The sequence below is a fragment of the Cryptomeria japonica genome, chromosome 7, assembly GCF_030272615.1.
Source record: "Cryptomeria japonica chromosome 7, Sugi_1.0, whole genome shotgun sequence".
NCBI lineage: Eukaryota > Viridiplantae > Streptophyta > Pinopsida > Cupressales > Cupressaceae > Cryptomeria > Cryptomeria japonica.
Window position 1 is genome coordinate 322,497,993 of NC_081411.1, and position 23,863 is coordinate 322,521,855.

The following is a 23,863-nucleotide window of genomic DNA, read 5'->3' on the forward strand; positions in this document are numbered from 1 at the left end:
TCTAAGTTCTACTTACTTTGCCCCCACAAATGATTACATAACATCATATTTATACCCATCGGAACACATCTAGGTCGGCCTCATAAGATTACATTCACCAATGCAGGAAAATGAAACGTGTAATAGGTCGGCCCTAAGAATTAAATAAATCTTTCCGAAAAATAATAGCCAAGTGATGCGATTTAGCAAAAAGGTCGACCACATGCTAAAGAACATCGGACAAGACCCAAGATAGATCCACATGCCAAGAATCGCGCCGGTAATGAAGGAAAACCAATCGGTAAGCACAAAAACTGTCCCGGAACCCAGAAACAGTCAACCAGAAGCGATAGCACCGGAAAAGAACCCAAATGAACTGAAAATCTAGAATCAAGCACATGAAACCGTTTGAAAACCGAAAATAATATCTTCCATGAAGAACAAGCAACTACCGGTGCCAACAGGTAAGAACACAGAAAACTGCACAAAGAACTAAACAAGAACAAAACTGAAAGGAAATATTTTTGGATTATGCAAGATTGTTCATCGACCGAGGATCCTCTTGCATCAATTTGATGCCCATATGGCCGTCAAAAAACTTCACCATCTGCCTACGTGGAATGTTTGTACAGTACATTCTAAGATCGTGGACCAACCAACAGCTGACACGTGGCTATATGGTAAATGGCATGGGAGACGACTTAGCATACGAACTATCGATGTGGCGTCCTACATGGCAAGTACAGATCTGACATGTGTGCACTGATGTGTCATACATATGGATGAGGGGGTCAGCTGATGTGTCAATACAGTCGACTCGTGAGTGTGCAGGTCATACTGCTTTTGTGTTGTTATGTTGGCAGTACGACAGGATGATGTGTTAGTGACTGGGCATTGAATCTAAGATGACTGTGCAAATAGACAATGTCATGTGGCACTTCGGCAATGACTGAACAGAGAAGTCGCGGGCCAGTGGCCGCCTGCCACATGGCGGATGCGAGTCCTGGTGGTGGCACCGGAAGAGGAAAAAGGTCAACAGAGGGAGCTCGATGATGCCCGGAAAGTAAACACGAGCAACCAGGAAGAGGAGGCAGTAGTGCTCGGGAAGAGAACATTGGTCGAGAGGAATAGCCAGAACAGAAAGCACTGGCAACGGCTAGCAGTGGAGCCCGACAGATCAGGTGGCGAGACCAGGCAAAACGGAGGACGGAGGCGGAGCGGCCAAGAGGAGCACAAGAAGGTACAATCCGGTGCTGCAAAAAAATAAATATTGTAGGGTATGGTGGTGGGGGGAACCCCCTGAAAAATAATCACATAAAATTTTAATATTTTTTATAACAAAAATCGTACCATATGCCCAAATTGGGCAAATTTTTCCTCCAAGGCTCCAAAACTGATTTTCACCTAATATAGGCAAATTTATACTCAAAATTCATGGAAATGGGCCCCCAAAACATGCATCTCCCCATATCCGAAAATTGATTGCTCCAAAATGTCTCCAAATAAACTACTCAATGAAGACCTAGTGGTTATGATACCATGTAAGAATTTGTTGAAAATATAGCCAAGATCTAGAGCACAATGAAGAGAGAGAGAGAGAGAGAGAGAGAGAGAGAGAGAGAAAACTATATTCTAATCAAGATGCAAAATACTAATCAATTGGATCATCCAAAATTACATACAATGTAGATGAGCATTCTTATAAAGGCAAGGCCATATGGATATGTGAGCACACAATCATGACATGTGGCTCAATGAGAAACAAGGGTAGGTAGGAGTAAGTAAGAAAAATAATAAAATATTCTACAAGAGTTGGATCACCCACCGAAGGTGGAATGTAACAACAAGATAAGACTACAAAAGGTGGATTTTCTCCTACATGCATCAACCCTATGTGCACATTTCCCTAGGTTTCTTATATCCAAACTACTATGAAATGCATTGCCCTAAGTCAACTTAAGTAAAGTGTAGTTATGAGACATAATTTACACCAACAAATTATACTATTCATAATAATGTTAATCTTAAGACACATTGTAGCATTAAATTTCAAACACATATTTACTTCCAATTTAAAATATTTACTCAATTAAAATTTTGACTATAATATATGTGCCACAAATGATAATAAGTGACTAATTAATAGCTATTCAAGCAAAATGTGTTCATTGCTTAAATATGGCATATCATCTTTTAGATGCTTGGACTTTAATACAAAATACAAAATAAACATTATATCCTTGCCATATGTATATCAATCCACTCTATGCATTAATTTTAAGTCATTTGCTTTTGACGATAAAGAGGGGTAAAAATTTATTCAAAATAGAAAGGGAAATACAACAAAAGAAGGCGAACAACCCAACAAAGAGAACTATAAAGAGTTATCTTGATCAACAAGTTGATACAGCATATGAGACAACTCTAGAGATAGTTGAGCCCTATCCTCAATAGACCAACCCTCCATAAATTTAGAGGCCCATTTGGCAAGACAATCAACCACCCCATTCCATTCTCTAGGAATATGAAGAAAGGTGACTGACTCAAAAGAATCACAAAACAAAAGAATCTGCCGAATAACCAACTACACCTGCCAACTAACACCATCAAAGTGTTACTAATTCACCAAAGACACCACTACCTGGGAGTCAGATTCAACAACAATCTGTTGTCGGGGAAGTTTCTCATTTGAAGAGAGATTAAACTTCAAAGATACATTTTTAGTTACATAACGTCAATTTTAATTTTGTGTCCAACATCTATTATATTTTAGCAAGTATAAATATAGGTGTGGTTAATGAGATCAAGGATAGACAATTAGAAGAGGGGAGAAAAATTTGACACCAAAAAACAGAGAGGGAATAATCAATACAATTAAACAAAGCTAAAGAAATAATAAAATAAAGAAAAACACACACAACAAGAGGCAAAATAAATATAGAAGGAAATGGTGAAATAAAAATAAATAACAAAATTAACAAATTTATGAGAACTATTGACGATCAAAAAAAATTATGGGAACTATTGTCACATGAAACTGCACGTTTTGAAACTAACCCGACATTTCAATGACACAATGGGAATGATTTCAAGATGTGAGACCTTGCAAATGAAATCAAACCTCCAAAACAAAGTAGATTCTTGTCCACACCTAGATGCATGTGTTGAACCAATCCAATATAGCTTAAACCTAAGATCTAATCCTATTTTACTGATTTTTCAAGAAGGGAAAAAAGGAATGCATGAAAGAGAAAGGATGGTGATGCACCTATATTTAAACGAGTTTTCTCCTCTCCACAACAACATAGAGGACCAATAAAATCACCAAAACTCACACAGGTCTCCATTTAATAGCTCCTACAAATAAATATAGAAGTAAGGGATTTGGTAGATAGCAGAAGGGATGAAATCCACAGCCAAATCATGTAAATCATATATACACAATATACATGCACAGAAAGTGGTGAAATCATTCAGATATGAAGGTTAGACGAAATTGCACAACATATAGAAACTAAAGAAATAAAAATAAGGTAATTTTATTCATTAAGGGCTTGATTCCTATTTGCAAAATTGTAGACCATGCAAGTCCCTCATAATAAATTGAAGGAGGAACCATACAAAATGAGCATGGAAAGCCTGTCTATTTTGAAAGAGGTGCCAAACTAAATGAAATGTGGCAAGCCAGAGAAACACCTTGGTTGACACCCTAGCCAACAAAATGTATACATGTGTAGACCTGATATGATCAAGTGAGGTATAGAGAAAACATTATTTCATTAATCAGTAGATCAAATTGCCCAAGAAATCCATTGAAAATGGCCTAATGAATGGCATTTCAAAGAAGAGGTGTTCGCAACATTAAACAAAGCATGTTGTCATCATTTTTCCCTTGGATTTGTACCAAAACTTATTGAAAGTCTTTCTAGAGCTTCCTTGAATCAAGATCTGGTAGTTGCAAGCACTACTAGCATTACAGAGTGGTAGGTGATGTAAAACATGTCGTCAAAGGTGTTTGTATAACTATCGACAAAGTTTTGAAGGTCTTCACGTACTATTGTGCCAACTAGACTTGGTAGAAATGTATTAAAACCTTTGACGCCTCAACAAAACCTGTATCAAATTGCAAGCTTCCCATGGATTGCTTAACAATTAAAACTAGGATGTGTGCACATCTATCTCCAACACCTTGACAAGGCACTCCTTTATCTAGCATTAGGCATTGGGGATCCAAGTTATTGCCTACAATGGAAAGAAGGGAAATAGACACTTCAAAATTTTGACCCCTGATGATGATCTCAACAAACGGTGATGCCACCATGGACGAGATTGCCTTGGGTTGGATGGTGTTAACAGAGGGGAACGACATAAATAGAAGGATGAGTTTCAGACTTTTAGGAATGGATGTAAAGGTATGAAGGCAAGGAAGAGTCCAAAAGCCTAAAGGACTTGGAAATTTTTGAAAAGGTCTTAGAGAAATGTCAAGGATTGGAGATATTGCTTGACAAGTGCCAAAAGTGGTGTAAGGGAACGAGAAACTTCAAACTTCAAAGGGCTTAGAAAAATGAAGGTAAAGGGGATGTCTTAATTTTAAGGATGATTGTGTTAGAGGGACAAGTTTGATGGGTCATGGAAGGATGGGGAAGTTCAAAAGTTCGATAGAGCATTTTAAGCTTTGAGGATTAAGAAGATCATGGAAAGAATGTTTAAAGAGGAAGGAGAATAAGAGAACTATTGATAATTCGGCAAACCAACAAATGCAAAACGTAGCAAATAATATGCTTCGTACTTTGATAATCGATAATGCAAGGAAATGTGTATAAAGGAGGCGAATGTGTAAAGGAGGCGCCTAAACTTCAAACACTAGAACACAAGCATTTTTCAAGCAATGGAGAAGAAGAGTCAAACCATCATAAGAAGATGTGAAAGCATGATAAGAGAAAGGAGTTTGAAAGACCAATGGGGATAATGATATCAACATGATGTCATTATTAAGAATTGAGGGTTGGGAAGGTGAAGAAAAGGGTGCTTAAAAGGGCATTTAAGTGAAGGAGTTGCCGACAGAAAAAAAAAGTTTGACAAAGGAATACTAAAGGAATTTTCATTTCGAACTTCAAAGATCAAATATACCGTTGGGAAGCAGAAGAATAAGGGAACCGTCAAAAGTTAGTTATCTAAAAAATACAATATTTAGGCAACTATACTCTTTAGTCTTCAATGAATTTGGGGACTTTTACGAATGACAACGAAGAAGGGAGATGTCAATTGGCCAAAGGTCTAAATACTTAATCACTTTTTACAAGGTTTAAAGCAAGAAGTTGGGGCCTATAGGAAATGCATGACAACATAAGCAACCATGAAACTTTGAGACTTTGACAAGACAAACATAATCAATTTTGATCTTCTCAACTTGGGTATTTGACTAAGGTATTAAAGTGGGGGGGGGACGCATGAAACAACCATAGGCACACATTCATTCCAAATGGCCCATCTAAGATCTCTCATATCAGTTATCATCAAGGGACAATGAAGGTTGGCATTAAATGATAGCAAGAACAAAGAGACAATAAAAAATAGTATAATAATGATAATGGATTAAAGAGTGAAACAAAAAGAAAAAATGGATAAATTAACAAAGAGAATAAAAATAATCAAAGAAAAGGATGGGAGAGAAAAAACAAAATAAGGTAAAGGGGAGAAAACCTCAAAAATAAGAAAAATAACTCAAGGAAACCCAAGAACAACAAAATTTAAAAGAAAATATATTGATTTCCATTAATGAAACAATAAATATAATATAGAATAAAAGAAAAGAAAGAAGGCAAGGAGAGGATCAAAAAAGAGGGTCGAAAATTGAGAGGATAGCAAAAAGGAAGACTATCAATGAGTAGGAACAAAATGCTAAAAGAAGGAAAGTAGCTAACCATGAAGTAAAAATGAATGATGAGATAAGGAATGAGAAAGGAAAAAAGAAGGGAGTGATGAGACAAAAAGGTAGATAGTAGGGGGAAGAGATCAATGGGAGGGAAAGGTAACTAAGTTCTTAAGATTGACAAGCAATGTTTCCCAAGAGAGACTCAAAGACCAACTATCATTGTGATTAAGGTTGGAAGGGTAGTTGACGATTTCTATGGCTTCTCCCTTTTTAGGAAATTTGATTCCTTGGCTAAGATTTGATAATCTTTTAAGTAAATATGGTGTTTAGAGTAGGAGTGCTTGGAAAAAGCCAATTTGGCGACATGATTGTGCTTAATATTTGCGTTGTTCCTTTTAACTCTAGTTCTAAAAAAGCTACTAGTCTCAAGAATGTGCAAGAGAGCACGACAATACATGACCATATAGACACAAGTTGAGGAAGTGGTCCACCTTTAATATATGAACAAAAATTGTGGAGGGGGATAACAGATTAACTACACCTATATTTATACTTGCTAAATCTTTTTTATTATTATTATTCATTTCTTATCTTAATGAGGGATCATGTAGTGTGATCTGAAATGTCAATACAAAAATATTTGTACACAATATATCCAAAAAATCTTTACAAACAATTAAGGACTATGGAAACACTATATTTATAATCTAATATCTGACTAGATTTTAGATCTAAAAATATTCACAAATTTAATTGTAATTAATTCAAAACATTTCACTGTTTTTGCTATTAAAAAAAGTACTACAAATAAATTACAAAACATCATTTTTCTTGATAAATCTACTTATATGTGTTCTTTAAGGGATTCCAATACTTTATATCTCAATATGCATTTTCAATTGTAATTAACTCTTTAAAATTTAAAAGTGTGATGGGGTAAAATATTTAATTTTTTTAAATAGATTTTTTTTTTTTTAAAACAAATAAATTTTCTTTGTGTATAGCAGCTATTCTTTATTTTCAAAGAAATATAGTTATATATAACATATCATTTATACAAATAATTAGTGCTATAACACAAACTGTCGATTACATCCATCGTTTAATCTTTTCAAAATATAAGTTCAAACACTATCACTTCAAGGTGGAATTACTAAAGTTAATCTCTAAAATGTGTCATAAATATTGTTTTGAAACAAAGATTGTGAACTTGGGAGAGAAGATGGCTCTAAGGTATAATATGAACCCAATCCCACGGCCCTATCTTTCCAATGATAACACCTCACCTTTTCTCTCTCTATTTGATTGGGTTTTTTCCTTGTCTGGAGCATTTTTGTTTAGATTTCAGAAGTAAGGGGTTCTTCTCCATCAAATGAACTTACAATTTGTATATAATCTCAACCATTTTGATATGCCACATCCAAACATGAGATGATAATCAACCCAATTTATTAAAGCAAAGGCCAAACACAATAAGTCATCTTATGGGTGTATATTTGCTAACAAAATCCTCAAAAGAAAACTACAAACTACTAGTTGTAGCCAAATTGGGACCGCTTGAGAGCTCTCTATATCTGGACGTAACTCCTCGTAAACTTCAGATTTAAAAACAGCAATTGTTAACAAAATGTCAGCAGTGTTTTCAATCTCTTGAGGCATGGGAACAAATTTACAAGTAAAGGATCACTAGAGAAGTAGTGGTCCAGCTTGCTACCACTTCTCAGCTTAACTTTAACAGTACAAGTGTTTGAATAACTTCGACGCTACATGATTTGCCATAGTAAGCTTCAATTTCCTATCATGCTAAAATTCAAGCTCTATCCTTTTCAATCTATGACTTTGTAAGAGCATTTCAGCTTATGACGTTTTGTATATTCAACATACAAAATCTGTTTGAAACAGGCAGCCTTAAATCACACACTAAGCAAAATATTAAGCCTAGAAAATGTCAGTCGACGCTGATGTTTAACACTTGAAACCTAGAAATCAAAGCTGTGTGACTTAAGCCGTCTGATTTGAAACCATAAACAAGTTCAGGCTTTTTATCAAGGTAGCTGAAATACATACTTTTGACAGGTAACATAACTTGACAAGACTATACTTCAGAGTCAAGTGGCAATGACATCTACTCGGATAAAATTCATACTAAAAAGAGAGCTTTTTTACCATAAATCTTAGATGCATATTGTCCCTCTCCATGAGGAAACACACACAATATAAATGCACCATTTGACAGTTAATAAATCCCATGCCAAAATGACATAAATCTTGACATCTAGACAGACGTCATCACGGTTCTATTTTGCGAGGAGTTTGAAACTGATTAAAACACTACTGGAAATTAGAATTTCAATGAACATTTGACCAGTATTTTCTATTTTTCAACACTTAAAAATTCATGACAACACATAACAAGAAAAAGGAGTGACTCTTAACAAGCTCCCATTCAGAATGCTGACCGAATTACCAAAAGATCTCTACAATATCTTTTTGCCCATGGTTTTTTCCACTTAGACAATGTAGAGCTCTTTCTGTTCCATGCTACAGATTGATGATTATCAGTTTTTAAACGTACACCTCTTCCAATTACTAATTTAACCTGGCTACAACAGAAAGTGCTAACCAAACATATGTACATAGGTGGTATGTGCACTATCAGATTTTACTCATTTTCTCCCAGCAGGATAAAGATAAGCACATACAAATCCTCTCTGCGGGAAATAACAAAGAGAATTGCAGTGGGAATATTTAAAAGAGAACATAATGATCATCTTCTTCTGCACCAATTACATCATCTTCGGAATCCAAGTGATCATCTTCTTCTGCACCAATTACATCATCTTCGGAATCCAAGTGATCATCTTCATCTGGACCAATTACATGGTCTTCGGGATCCAAGTGATCATCTTCTTCTGCACCAATTACATGGTCTTCAGGATCCAAGTGATCATCTTCTTCATCATCAATTACATCGTCTTCAGAATCAAAGAAATAATATTCTTCTGCAAAAGTATCTTCTGATGCGATACAAAGACACTTTTGAGTCTCAGAGTGCTTCAGGGTAAACTGTTCTGGCTGAACTAAAGCTTCAAAATCCAAGAAGGTAAGAGGTCTTCCAACCACATGCACATGACACACACTGCATGCAGTTCATAAACAAAATGGAGATCATGCCATATATAGAATGCAAGAAAATTAGTTAATCTATTGTTCTAAATAGACTTCATGACTAAGAGGATCTTCTCCAAAAAAAGGTGGAAAGTTAAGTACAAAGGAATTAGGATTTTAAACAGATCCAGGAATATGCAATATCTATGTTCATGAATGCACATGCTGCACAAAGATAAATCTACAGTGCAGAAAGGAAAATCACTTCAAGTAGCAAGCAGAAAGTTTATTGTCTTTTTTACCACTTCTGTTCCTACACTACCAGCCTAAATCTTCAAATGCTTGGAAAATTAATTGCTTACCATATATAATACAATTTATCTGTTTCTTGTGTCTGAACTCTACCCAGCAATTCAACCTGCAAGATGCCTCCAATGCACAAGACTGGTCTTGGAAGCTTGAAGCTTTGTAATATATCTGCCTGCAAAGTATAAGTGCAGGAAAATCTAACTTTCAAACTCGGACCAAATTGCAGGCATACTAAAACTATGTCCATTTCCAGGTACATACCACCCCAAACTTCATAAGATCCAAAATAATGAAAGACCACTCTATGGTTATGATTATGGTTATGATTATGAATACCAGAGTGAAAGGCATGCGACTACACACAAGCACAAGGTTGCATATAGGCTAACATATAAATTTCATTAGTTTCTTAAATTGCACTTAAAGAATGTCTCTTTGTATAGGAACCTTTGTCATCAACATGCACTCCCCTACTAAGTACAGACTCGATAAGATTCATAAATTCAAGTAGAGAAAAAGAAGACCACCATTTTCAAGCCAATCAAATTATAGGATGACAAATACAAACATCAATAGCCAATTTAAATCCCACGTATCATATGATATGAGGGAAACATACAGAAGCCAATCCCAAATCAAACAAAAATAATTAGTATGTAGCCGGTAAAGAATAATATTCAACATATTTATAGGTAAATCGCTAGTTAGAGATCTAAAAATACATTCTGCCTACTATTTCTACAAAACAAAACAAACAAACAAAAATATGGAAGGAAGGATTGATAAGAAAGCTCTCCCTTTGATGATGGTATTCTTAATTTACCAAAAATCTATGTTGCCCTTAGTTTCATAATTCACTAAACTACATCATAAATTGGTCATCAAAACGATTAAGATTGTTTACAATACATCCTCTTGAAATATAATTGTAGCACCATATGGAAAAGAATGATTAGCTTTTGTTGAAGAAAAAAAAAAAACTTTATTGCCCTTAGTTTCATAATTCGCTACACCACATCATAAATTGGTCATCAAAAGATAAAGATCGTTTACAATGCAACCTCTTGAAACATAATTGTATCACCATATGGAAAAGAATGATTAGCTTGTTGAAGAAAAAATAAACCCTAAACCACAGAAATATTTTGTCATATACCTATTGGCTACCCACTACAAATAAATTTTACTACTTCCCATGTTCTAGACATAGTTACCACTCCCGAATATGACTCTTGAAGCTCATAAGTAACTCAAGTATGGACCAAGTGATCTGCAAGCACCTCATATTTGGAGCATATATAGTGCTTGCCGGAGCAGAACCTTCTAGGCCAGCAATATAAGGTTCAAGCATAGATAATGCCAAATTAGGTCTAGTTGAATAGCGAGAGTTGCAACAACCAAGTTTCAAATGCCTTGTGGAGCTCCCACTCAATAAAATTACTTAAATGCGCCAGCAATAGCCTTAGTAGTTGGCATATTCAGTACTTCAGTTTTGTAATATGAAATTATAATTCATAATTTTCATTGATGATAGCTACGATGAACCATATCAGTGCCCAATTGAACATAGGGGTTATGATTTAATGACTTATGAGTGTTAATTTTAATGATCAGATTATATAGAGATAATTCAAATACAACTACACAAAGTTTATCCTGGGAAAACCTTCCTCTTGAAGGTGAAAAACCCAGCAATGATATTTCTTATTGTATTTATCAATTTACAATATGTCTTTACAATATTGAACACCTCTATTCAACATTCACGAAGTGAGAGGAATGTATACAATCTGCTGTATATTAGAAGTGCAGTCCACTCACTGTCTATGATCCAACTGCTGTGAGCATACAACTGCTATAGATGTTTATCAAACTGATGTAGATGTATGTCGAACTGCTGTAGGTATATCATGAACTGCTGTAGAGGAAGAATACGATCTGCTTGATGATCAATTCGAATTGCCAAAGGAGATGGAATGCACCGATCTATATACCCAATCACATCATGATCAAGCAACACGACTTATATCAAAAGTCGGCTTCAACCAACACATCTTATTTATTAGACATCAGTTATATTATAATTAACCTGACTTTTCATAATCACGTCTTATGCCAAGGGTCACGACTTCCAATGTGATCGGTTATTAGATGTGTATTTATTAACAAGTTTTTTCATTACAAATGACGGAAATGAGAAATCGGACACATTAAATGTGTAAGGCCGATTCGGCCCTTCACACATTTGAAAGCAAAGTCGGCCCTAAGAAGTCCAACTAAAGCTATACATCAACACTCCCTCTTAGCTAGGGAGGAATCCTTCTCGACATCTGAGTTGCATAGTCATATCCACCATGGCTATTCCCAGCAGGTGAGTACAAACAAATGCTAAGTCATGAAGTCTCTCACATGACATTCACCATACCTACTCGCAGAGGGTGAATCAAGGGCTAGAACCTCAAACTTCTCTCACAGAGAAGAATGCAAAACAAGGGCCGATACCTCAAACTTCTCTCACAAAGAAGAATGCATGACAAGGGCTTGCACCTCAAACTTCTCTCACAGAGAAGAATGCATTATAATACATATCAAGTAATCATTGATGCTAAGACTCCCTCTCAGCAAGAGCTTCATTTTCCACAATTCCAAGCTTGTCTCGAAAATGCACAAATTTCACTTTCGCAAGAGGCTTGGTGAAAATGTCAGTCGTTTGTTCCTCAATACAAATGTATCTCAACTGAATAGCATTCCTTTGTACCATATCTCAGATATAGTGGCATTGAATCTCTACATGCTTCGTTCTATCATGAAATACTGGATTGATTGAAAGCTTTACACAACTTTGGTTATCACAATGTATGATGCTAGGCTCCAATGATTGACCAAACAATCCTGCAAGGAGCTTACGAAGCCACACTGCTTCACGAGTTGCTACACATGTTGCAATGTATTCTGCCTCCGCAGTGCTCAGAGCTATTGAAGACTACTTTCTGCTACACCAGGAAATCATAGCAGATCCCAAGCTGAAGCAACAACTAAAAGTGCTCTTCCGATCAGTAACACTCCCTGCCCAATCAGAATCAGAATATCCTTCAAGAATTAGGTCCATACTGGAAGAGTATTTCAAGCCATATCCAATTGTGCCACGCAAGTATCTCAAGATATGCTTGACTGCAACTAGATGCATCTGTCTAGGTTCACTCATGAACTGGCTAAATGCACTCACTGCATAACAAATATTTGGTCTAGTGTTAACTAGATACATCAGGGACCCAGTCAATTGCATGTACATAGTAGGGTCCACAAGATCTGAACTAGCTGCAACTTCCCTTAATTTCTTCAAGTTAGTTTCCATTGGTGTGGATATAGATTTACAATCTGTCATTCCAAATCTCTTCAAGATATCGATGGTGTATTTTCCTTGACTTGGGATAATCCCATTGGGCCTCTACCAAACTTCCAACCCTAGAAAGAAGTGCATGAGTCCTAAGTCCTTCATCTCGAATTCGAAAGTCAACTCCTTACATCTATCAATGAGATGATCTTCTCCAGTAACAAATAGGTCATCAACATAAAGTACCAAGATCAACATATCACCATTGAATACCTTGAAGTAAAGGTTTGGATCAACATCATTCTTGCAGAAACCCAAACCCACTAAGTATCTATCAATTCTTTCATACCAAGCCCGAGGAGCCTGTTTAAGACCATATAGGGCTTTCTTCAATTTACACACATGAGACTCTTTCCCATGAATTACGAACCCCTCAGGTTGCTCAATGTAGACTTCTTCAATCACACCATTGAGAAAAGCAGTCTTCACATCCATCTGATGCAGCTTCCATCCCTTAGTTGCTATAATGGCAATGATGGTTCTAATGGAAGTATAGTGAGCAAATGTTTCTTCGTAATCTATTCCCTCTTGTTGAGAGAAGCCGCGAGCCACAAATCTAGCCATGTACTTTTCAATGCTACCATTAGCTGCATGTTTTATCTTGTACAACCATTTGGAAGATACAACAGACTTCCCTTTTGGTCTAGGCACAATATCCCACACATTGTTCTTGACAATGGATTGATACTCCTCATCCATTGCATCTTTCCAAACTTGTTGTTTTGCGGCTTCCTCTACACTAGAAGGTTTAGACTCAATAAGATTACACATTAATGCTACATAACTAGAAAATCTTTGTGGTCTTTTGCTTTCTTTGAATGTGCCTCTAGGAGCAGCAAGTTGTTTTGCTTCCTGCATAGTGTTTTTCGCCCAAAGAGGTCTCTTTCGAGACACAACAATGTCTCTAGGCCCATCAGTGGGATCCAAAGGTTCAATTGGATCATTACTCATATCAAGTTTTGTAGTCTCCCTTTGAATCTCAGGAGCATTATCAACATCCATATCTTGAGGAGTCTCATCATCTATCTCTATGCATGAGCCCTTTGATTTCTTGAATGCAACATCTTCCTCAAATGTGACATCCCTGCTAGCTTCTATTTGCTTCTGACCAGGAATATAAATACGATAGGCTTTGGAGATTTCATTGTAGCCCACAAATATTCCTCTCTTGCCAAAAGGTTCCAACTTGGTTCTCTTGTCCTTGAGAATATGAACATACACAGGACAACCAAATATTCTCAAGTGGCTGACATCAAGCTTGATACCTGAGAAGGCTTCTTCAGGAGTCATATTTTGTAATATCCGATGAGAACATCTATTCTGAACATACACTGTTGTTCTAGAGGCTTCTGCCCATAGAAAAATATGAAGGTCTTGATCATGAATCATAGCTTTTGCAGCTTCAACAATAGATTTGTTCTTCCTTTCAACAACCTCATTTTGTTGAGGGTTGTAAGGAACACAGAACTCCCTCTAAATCCCTGCCTCAATACAGAAATCACGAAAGCTACCCGAGGTGTATTCACCTCCATTATCAGACCTTGAAATTTTAATTTTCTTTCCAAATATATTTTCTACAATAGCTTTAATCTCTTTAAACCTACCTAGGACTTCATCAAACTCTTTAGACCTTAAGAAATAAATCCAAGTCTTCCTAGAGTAGTCATCTATAAAAGTTACATAATACAAACATCCACTTAGGGATGGAACTGACATTGGACCACATAAATCTGAATGTACAAGATCTAGTATTTCTTTAGACCTACTTTCACTACTATGAAAAGGACTTTTAATATTTTTACCCATAGCACAACCTTTACAAGTACCGTCATTAACATGAATAAGTTTAGGAATACCTTTTACCATCTTCTCCAAAGATGGAAGAGCCCTGAAGTGAAGATGTCCAAGTCTTTTGTGCCAGAGTTTGCTGGAACTGGAGGAATCATGAATAAGAGCTTGAACTGGGAGAGTGGAGAGTCTGTATAAACTCTCATGTCGATTGAGTGGCAAGAACATGTAGATTGAGGGGCAAGAACATGTGTATCTTCATTTTGAGAACTCTTGACAATTCCTCTAGCAATCAATCTTGATTCTTCTTGAATACAATCTGCACGGAGTTGATCAAACTTAGGTAATTTGGACCTTCCACTTATGCTTTAGATAAATGGCTCCCATGAATGAGGCAGACCATTCAAGGCTAGCAAAACAAGATCTTTATCTATCACTTGATCCCCAATTGTGCTTAATTGATCTCTCAATTCTGAAATTTTCATGAAATAGGTGATGATTGAATCTCCTTTTGCCATCTTCACTTGGTGGAGTTGCTGTCTCATGGCAAGAGCCCTACTTACGTTATTAATCTCATATAAACCCTCCAAGGTCTTGAACATATCTCTTGCAGTTGTCATCTTGGAGATGAGAGGCACCAAGTGATCCCTGACGGAGTCGATTAATATCTTCTTTGCTTTGATGGCATTTTTCTTGAATTGCAGTTTCTCCTCATGATCTTCAGGTTCGAATAAATCCTTTTCCTCTATGAATTGAAGAAGATCATTTTCTTCAAGTGCAATGAGCACTCTAAACTTCCATGAGGTGAAGTGAGATGCGCCTTCAAGCCTATCTTCGACTTTAAGACCGTTCACCATTTTCAAGACTTAGAGATACTCCTCGACAAAGAAAGAGGAGAGAATACTTAGAGGTTGTATAGAATCTGATCATGATCGTCTTTCACCGTGGCTCTGATACCATGTTAATTTTAATGATCAGATTATATAGAGAATTCAAATACAACTACAAAAAGTTATCCTGGGAAAACCTTCCTCTTGAAGGTGAAAAACCCAGCAATGATATTTCTTATTGTATTTATCAATTTACAATATGTCTTTACAATATTGAACACCTCTATTCAACATTCACACAGTGTGAGGAATGTATACAATCTGCTGTGTATTAGAAGTGCAGTCCACTCACTGTCTATGATCTCACTGCTGTGAGCATACAACTGCTATAGATGTTTATCAAACTGCTGTAGATGTATGTCAAACTGCTGTAGGTATATCACAAACTACTGTAGAGGAAGAATACGATCTGCTTGATGATCAATTCGAATTGCCAAAGGAGATGGAATGCGCCGATCTATATACCTAATCACATCATGATCAAGCAACACGACTTATACCAAAAGTCGGCTTCAACCAACACATCTTATTTATTAGACATCGGTTATATTAAAATTAACCTGACTTTTCATAATCACGTCTTATGCCAAGGGTCACGACTTCCAATGTGATCAGTTATTAGATGTGTATTTATTAACAAGTCTTTTCATTACAAATGACGGAAATGAGAAATCGGACACATTAAATGTGTAAGGCCGATTCGGCCCTTCACACATTTGAAAGCAAAGTCGGCCCTGAGAACTCCGACCGAAGCTATACATCAACAATGAGAAGCAGTGAATACATGTTTCTTTCTAAAATTATGTTTATCCTTATCTTTTCACACATTTTGTCATAAGCATGAATACTAGGTTCAAAAATTTTGATTTATTCAGGAGGTTGAAAAAATTCAGAAATCAGGAACTTTCAAAAACGATCAGTAAAATTTCTAGAGGAATGGCTAGCAAGCAACAGATTTAAAAATTCTAAGCAATGAATCCTAGGATATTTGAGGTATTTGTAGTCCATTTTCATATAGAGCTCCTGGATTACTGAGAATGAGTGTTCTTCAGCAACATAAATACATAGTACGTATATTTCAGTTAGAATATCATATCTACTTTTCTAATCTGTAGCCGAATGAGTTGTTTGGCAGGAGATTTTGTTGATCAGAGTAAGCAGGTTCTGACAGGTCTATGCAGTCAGCTTCAATGTGCACAAAATCGGCAAAAGATATATGTCGATAGACACTGCACAGAGAGGCATTTGGAGATGGGAGACATGGTTGTCCTCCGGTTGCAGCTCAAGGAAGTCTTGTTTGAAAAAAAGAGGGGCCGCAAAAATCAAACCCCACATCTATGGTCCTTGTAGAGTAGTTCAACACACTGGTGAGTAGTTGGATCTTTCTCCTAATTGTTGGATGAGGAAGACAAAAATCAAACCCCACATTAATGTTTAATGTTTAAAGAAAGCAGTGGCACAGCAGGTAACACCTTCAGCAGAGCCTCCACCTCTTGATGATGAAGGAAAGTCGCTATTAGAGCCTGAGCAGATACTTGGTAAAAGAGGGAAGTGATTGAGAAACCATGTATGGACTGGAGTTTTTTGGTGCAGTGAAAAGGTATGCCTCGTGAGGAAGCCACATTCTAGATCACCCAGATTTGTCTTGCCTGAGAGCAAGCAAAGTGAGTGGTTTGGCAGCATAGATAAAGCAAATAGATAAGTCCGTGGTTACTTTCAGTTTTCAGTTAGTAATGGCTCTGTGGTTACTTTCAGTTTTCAGTTAGGAATGTATGTGTTTGGATTAAGGTGGTTTAGTCTTCAGTTAGGAAATGGCTGTATCTGTGTGATGTGTTTGGATTAAGGCAGCTTAGTCTTCAGTAAGGGAGCGGCTGCATCTCTTTGTGTTCTAGTTGAGCAGAAATTGAGTTTTTTGCTTGAAGCAACTGAGTGTTATTGTGGGTATCATCCATTAACAACTTAACGGTAACACGTGTTTGAGAGGGTAGATTCATCACTTAACTGCTAATGATTAAGGGAGTAATTTGTCAGTCCACTACCACCAATTGGGGATTGATTATGGGATCACTGGGAGCTGTGAGTATGGTAAGCACTTAAGAAAAAGGAGAATATATCTTTTGACATTTAAAAATCTAATCCCTTTTTCACTACCAAGGTGTAGCAGCAGTTTTGGGCACTTGGAGATGGAAATCTACAGGCATTTCATCTTGTATTCTTGAGGATGGAAACCCTCAAGAAGTAGTTAGCGATGAAGAGTGACAGAAGGAAAATGCAAAGTGTCTAGGATAGTATTCAATTTTACGGACTACGGACTGCTCAGAAGTTTCGAAGGCATTCAGACTTGCACACTGGGTGCACACAATGAATAGTTTGGCTGGTAGAGTAGATTTCCATTGAGTGCATGTGTTTGCATAAAGATAGAAAAAAATAAATCTATTTTTAGAGTCTTTCTGGGTTATTTCCTGTGTACATTCAATTTAGGTCACTACATAGCAGCTGAGGGAACAATTCATTGCTAGAAATTAATTGCAGCATTAGTAACTACAGCAATCACAAACATGAAGATGTGAGAAAAATAATGAGCAAACAACCAAAAAAATAGTTGAAGAATATAGACAAGAGCCCAGCATTTTTAAGTAAAACAGAGAATAAAAATTTGGAAACACAAAATATAGATGGTATGCCAGGTGAAGTGAATTACAGCTCGAAAGACAGTAAATCTGTTGGAAATGTTGTCATTGATGTCAAGAGAGGAAATATTGTTATTGATGTCAATATGTAGCAAGAAGTTTAAAAGACAATAGTTTTGTTTGTGCCTCGAGAAAGCTCCTTGTATTATCTTTATGGATGAATCTGATACAATTGGAACAAGATATGAACAACATTGATCATATTCAAGACACTAAACATCACATGGATAGAGGCTCCTCAAGATTACCTATAATTGATGAATGTTTTAAGTGATGAGAAAGCTACAGGTCAAAGTAAGTGAAAGAATATACATATATCTAGTACCCCGTGACTATAGTTTCAACGTAATAGATAATAGTTGTGAGGTATTCACACATCGCCCCATTGCGAATGGGGACCCCCACTTTTTGCTTTCTAGGGTTAGATCTTTTAGTTTTGTTGTTGGTCGTTTTAGTGCCTTAGCCTTTGCATTGAGGGGATTCAGTTTCTCAAAGGTCATCAAGCCAGGTGGATCTCCTCAAGAGGTCAGGTCAATTGAGTGATTAGGGGTTATTTAAATCATTCCTAGGGTTTTTTTTTCTGTGTGTGTACTATCCGGTCACACTTCAAGTTGCTAAATCAAACCTTTGGTCGAATGCATAGTGTCCTCCTAGGTCTTGTCCCTTACATCAAGGTCCAAGCGAATTCGCCTTAAGAAGTCTTGAATGTTATCCTGATCCTGATCCTCAAATGTCCTAAAATTTGGCTAAGTCTAGAATGTCATCCTAATCCTGAAATGTCCTAAGAAATTTGGTTGTCTAGAAAATTGAAGAATCCTCCAAAAACTAGATTTTGCATTATAACTCCTGGAGGTCCGAAACCACTCTCAAACATCCTAACAATATATATGGAATATAGCTTAAAGTATAACTTAAATGTTATATTCCATATATGAATCCTGACAAAGAGACTAACTTGTCAAATAACTTCATGAGTTGAGGTTTTGGAGCGAAGTTTTTCAACTTCATGAGTTGAGGTTTTGGAGCGAAGTTTTTCAACTTCATGAGTTCGGGTTTTGGAATGTTAATTTCCAACTTCGGGAGTTGGGTGAGAGGAGCGAAGTTTTTACTTCATCTTCAAGCACTTTGGAGTGAACTTCATGTTGAAAGACTTAGGAGCGAACTTCATGTTGGAAGACTTTGGAGCGAACTTCATGTTGACAGATTTTGGAGTGAACTTCACCTTGGAGGACTTTGGAGCGAACTTCATGTTGAAGGACTTTGGAGCGAACTTCACCTTCAAGCACTTTGCAGCGAACTTCATGTTGAAGGACTTTGGAGCGAACTTCATGTTGGAAGACTTTGGAGCGAACTTCATGTTGGACTTTGGAGCGAACTTCATGTTGGAAGACTTTGGAGCGAACTTCATGTTGAAGGACTTTGGAGCGAACTTCATGTTGAAGGACTTTGGAGCGAACTTCATGTTGGAGCACTTTGGAGCGAACTTCACCTTTCACCACCTTGGAGCGAACTTCACCTTTGAGGCTTTTAGAGCGAACTTCATGTTTCACCACTTTGGAGCGAAGTTGCCTTCTTCACAAGTTTACATTTTGAAGTGGAATTCACACTTCATGTATTAAGCCATTGGAGCGAAAAACACACTTCATGAGTTAAGGATCTCAAGCGAACTTCATGAATCACTAAGGCGGAGCGAAATTCACATATAAAACAACTTCATGACTTCATACTTTGGAGCAAATTTAACAACTTCATGACTTGCCTTTTGGGAGCGATTTCACAACTTCATGAATTGAAGGATTGGAGTGGAGTTCTTACTTCATGAATTGAAGGATTGCAGTGAAGTTGAACTTCAGGTTTGATTGTTTTGGGGCGAACTTCAGGTTTGACTGTTTTGGAGCGAACTTCAGGTTTGAACAGTTTGGAGCAGATTTCATGTTTGGAGAAGACAAGCAAACTTAGCAAACAAGGCAATGGAAATAAGACATCATGAGTACAATCTTCATGACTTGTTGTTTTGGAGCGAATCTCCCACTTCAGCAGTTCAAGATTTGGAGCAAAGTTTACACTTCATGAGTTTAGCAAGTGGAGCGAAAATTATACTTCATAACTTGAGCTTTTGAAGCGAACTTCATAAGTTGGGGATTTGGGGCGAATTTTGCCTTCAAACCTTCATGAATGAAAATTGGAAATAAAAGAATGAGTTGATGAGATGAATGTCAACTTCATGAGTTGATGAGATGAATGCCAACTTCATGAGTTGACAATTTGGATTGGACATGTTTGGGAGATTTAGAGCGAAGTTCATAACAAGTACACTTCATAACTCAAGGATTTGGAACAAATTTCACACAAGCAAGCTTCACCCAAACGAACTTCGTGAGTTAGAAATCATGAGCGAATCTAATAAGTTGGAAGGGAAAGACAAACCTGGTGAGCAAGATGAGAGAAACAACTTCATGGGCACACCAACTAGAGAGATCTTCATCTTCAAAAGCTTCATGAGCGAATATCAACTTCATGAATCAAGCTTCATGAGCGAATTTCATGTTAAATCTTATGATTTGATCTACATTAACAACTTTATGATTTCAATGAAGTGAGTGACTTCAAAAGACAAGGGCAGATTAATGAATATCAAGAGTGGAGTAAATTTCAAGACCCCCTTCTACGAGCGAAACTCAACTTCAAAGTGCTCCTTTGTGAAGGCAAATTCCTCTAGATCTTCTTATCAAACCTGCAAAACACATAAAATCAAGAGATATATCAAGCTAAGAAGAACTATCAAAGTTATATATTATGTATTTGATATCATGTTTGTTTTGTTTTGCAAGTGGGAGAGGATGGTGATTGCAAAGCAAAAAGATTGTAAGACCTACATCACCGTGCGAGAGGAGAAACTTCACGCCTAAGAGGAATTTCAACCTTCCTCGCACCATGGAGACATGAAGAGATCAAAAGAGTGCGAAAGAGGAGTTATACAATCACTCCAAGGCAAGCAAATGAGGATGAAGGAAGGACTCAGATACCTCGATACATCCCGTCACCACTACTTCGAGCAAGCTTGTAATGTTGAGTATCAAGAAATGTCTTCACGATGATAATCAAAGTTAGAAGATCAAACCTACAAAGTGTGAAGTGGCATCCTAATCATCATCCCAGTCACCATTCCTCCAATCAATGAGGTCCACATCAATTCATCCAAGTTCAATGAATCAAGCTCACCGGCGATGGTACAAACTCCAATGTACCTACCCCAGATATCTATTGGTCCACACTTTCTAAATGTAATTTTCTCATTGGATAAGGGAGAATTTGTTGTAGCAAACCCTAATTAGGATTTTCATTGTAAAATCTTGGCCATTGATCTCAAATTGATCTGAGTCATTGAATTGTATTGAGAGCACTATAAAAGCTCAATCTCTTCATTTGTAAAGGTTAATAGTTGATAGCTAATAGTGAGAGAATAATTGGAGAATAGCTAGTAGTAAGTAGAATAGCAATTAGAGTAGATTAAGAGAAGGAAGAATTGTTGGTATGACTTGTAAATGAGATACTCTTTTCATTGAAGTTATGGTGAAATTTGTTATTTCAACAAGCCTCATGGTTCTACTTCTCAATTTGCTTTCATATAATTAGATTGAGTGGAGGAATTTGTTGAATGTATTTATGTGGAATCCGCCTGATCCATACCACTAGCCTCTTGCTGCTTGTAAGAGCGCCTTGTGTGGTCAACTGGAATGTTATGAGCTTAACTTTGAATCATTCTACACTCATTGCTTATGCATTAACTTGAATGGTGATCAATGTTTGATGGTATTGATTCGAACATCTTAGAAACGTCCTTAGAAGATTGCACTGAGCTTGTGCCAACTTGTTCCTTTTGATGGTGAGACCTCGCTTAGTAGGATTCCATCTAATCATTCACTCATCTTCCTACATTCTTAGGATTAGAATAGATTCTCTCAACCTTTCGTCTTTTGCCATTTTTTTTTCAATTCAAGTTAGTCTAGGACAAAGAGCATCGCCCAATTGAAATATTCAAATGATCAAGTTCCAGCAAATCAAGCATTCAAGCATTCGAATGTAAGTCCCCTTGTGATTCCAACAAAATCACATCAACCAACAAAGCCTATCCACACATAGTGACCCTACATTCATGAACCTTGGAGTCGTCTCGAATTATCCTTAAGCTAATCTTCAGCATCCGAGAGATTTTGTTGAGGATAAGATACTTATTGTATTTTATTTTGTGTTCGCATGTGCCTAAAAACACATCAACAATAGTCTTCACTATTCAAACAAAGAATAACAATAAAAGAAGTGACCAAGTAGTTGGTTCGATTCAAAAGATATAAAAGATATTGATACCACAATTGAGATGGTAGCAATTATGTCAGACAAGATAATTATTGCAAACAACAATACTAATATCTCTAAAGACAATTATAATGTGTAGTGACTACTATTGTTGTTGCCGACCTGAGACATAATAAGCAGCGCTAAAGATAAGGAGACTTCATTATATGCAGAATCCTTTGAGGATCAATCATGTTGATGCAGCGATCGTACAACACAACAATTAAGATGCAGCGATATATTGATTTGCGTGTGAAGTTGTTCTTAAGACAGGTGATGCAATTAATGAGATTAGTGAAATGAAGCTATCATTATTCATAGACAATGATATAGGCAGCGATAAATACACAAGCAATTAATAAAGATAAAAGATCAAAGGCTGCGATCATAAGAAAGGTGCAACTTCAGATTAAGACTGGAGTGATTAATGATGGAGAAAGCAATTACCACCATGAACAGAAATAAGTGATTTGATATAGCAGCGATTACAAACATATTAGATGCAGCACTCAAAAGATATTTGTAATGAACTGAGCATGTTGACGACCTATGTCAAGGGAGCGATCATAAGGAACGATTATGCTAACATTAAAAGTTTCATGAGAGTGTATGGTGTGCAAAGCTTATTAGAGACAAAGGAAGAGGTCTAATTTATATTAGTCGCTAATATGTAATCACAGTGATTATACAATAAAGATAGCAATAGAGGATTGTAAAGAAAATTAAGATAATGCATGACCTCCTCCATTATGAGCAGCGGATAGAATTTACCATGATCAGTCTATCCACAGCAGTAATGGAAGAAGATTTCAGTGACAGAAAAATTAAAGTGATAGTGATTACCATGATCAATAAGAGAAATGGAATGATCGACTTACAAAGAAAATGTTTGAGTAGCGATTCATTGCAACAAAGATCATTAGTAAATAATAAGGCAATGATTTGATTTAAAGAAGTAGTGATTAGATGTCAGTCGATAAAGAAAAAAGACAAAGCAGCAGGCCTGAGTTGGCAGCGATACATGACAAAGTGCATCATTGCTTGCTGAGGACGTAAATATCAGTTTTTAATAAGATACGGTTGGTAAGCAGCAATTCATATTGATTAACTATTATTTTATTACTAATGTCTAATGGCAACGATAGTCAAGTTTCTAAAGTCAACAATTTTGATGAAGACTAATAATTAAAAGCAGCAGCATGAAATATCCCTTGCTGTTGATAGACTGAATATGAAAAGAATATTGTCAAACAATGGGCTGTCAACCTGCTGTTCTAACTATCAGTCTGTATAACCTGCGTGTTATGCGGTTTCTAGACTGCAGTATAACTTGCGTGTTATGCTGTTTTGACTGTTGCAAAGTTTTCAGACTTGTTTTGGAAGCATTAACCACAAGTTTCATCCAAGTGTGACTTGCAAACAACCACTTTACAATAGCATAACCCTCTAGGATGATTGTGCAGCTAGTTTTCAA

The 23,863-nt window shown here is 36.6% G+C and overlaps 1 protein-coding gene across 1 annotated transcript in view; it reads right to left on the minus strand.

The window, feature by feature from the left end:
- Positions 1-8,279: 8,279 nt before the first annotated feature.
- The window catches only part of LOC131046695 (F-box protein At4g00755), a 58,124-nt gene continuing 42,540 nt past the window's right edge, over positions 8,280-23,863 (minus strand). Inside the window, exons 4-5 of the mRNA XM_057980476.1 lie at positions 9,325-9,443; positions 8,280-8,993 (exon numbers count right to left, since the gene is read on the minus strand). Coding sequence (XP_057836459.1) covers positions 8,603-8,993; positions 9,325-9,443 — 510 coding nt within the window. The 3' untranslated portion in view covers positions 8,280-8,602. The remainder of the gene's footprint in view (positions 8,994-9,324; positions 9,444-23,863) is intronic.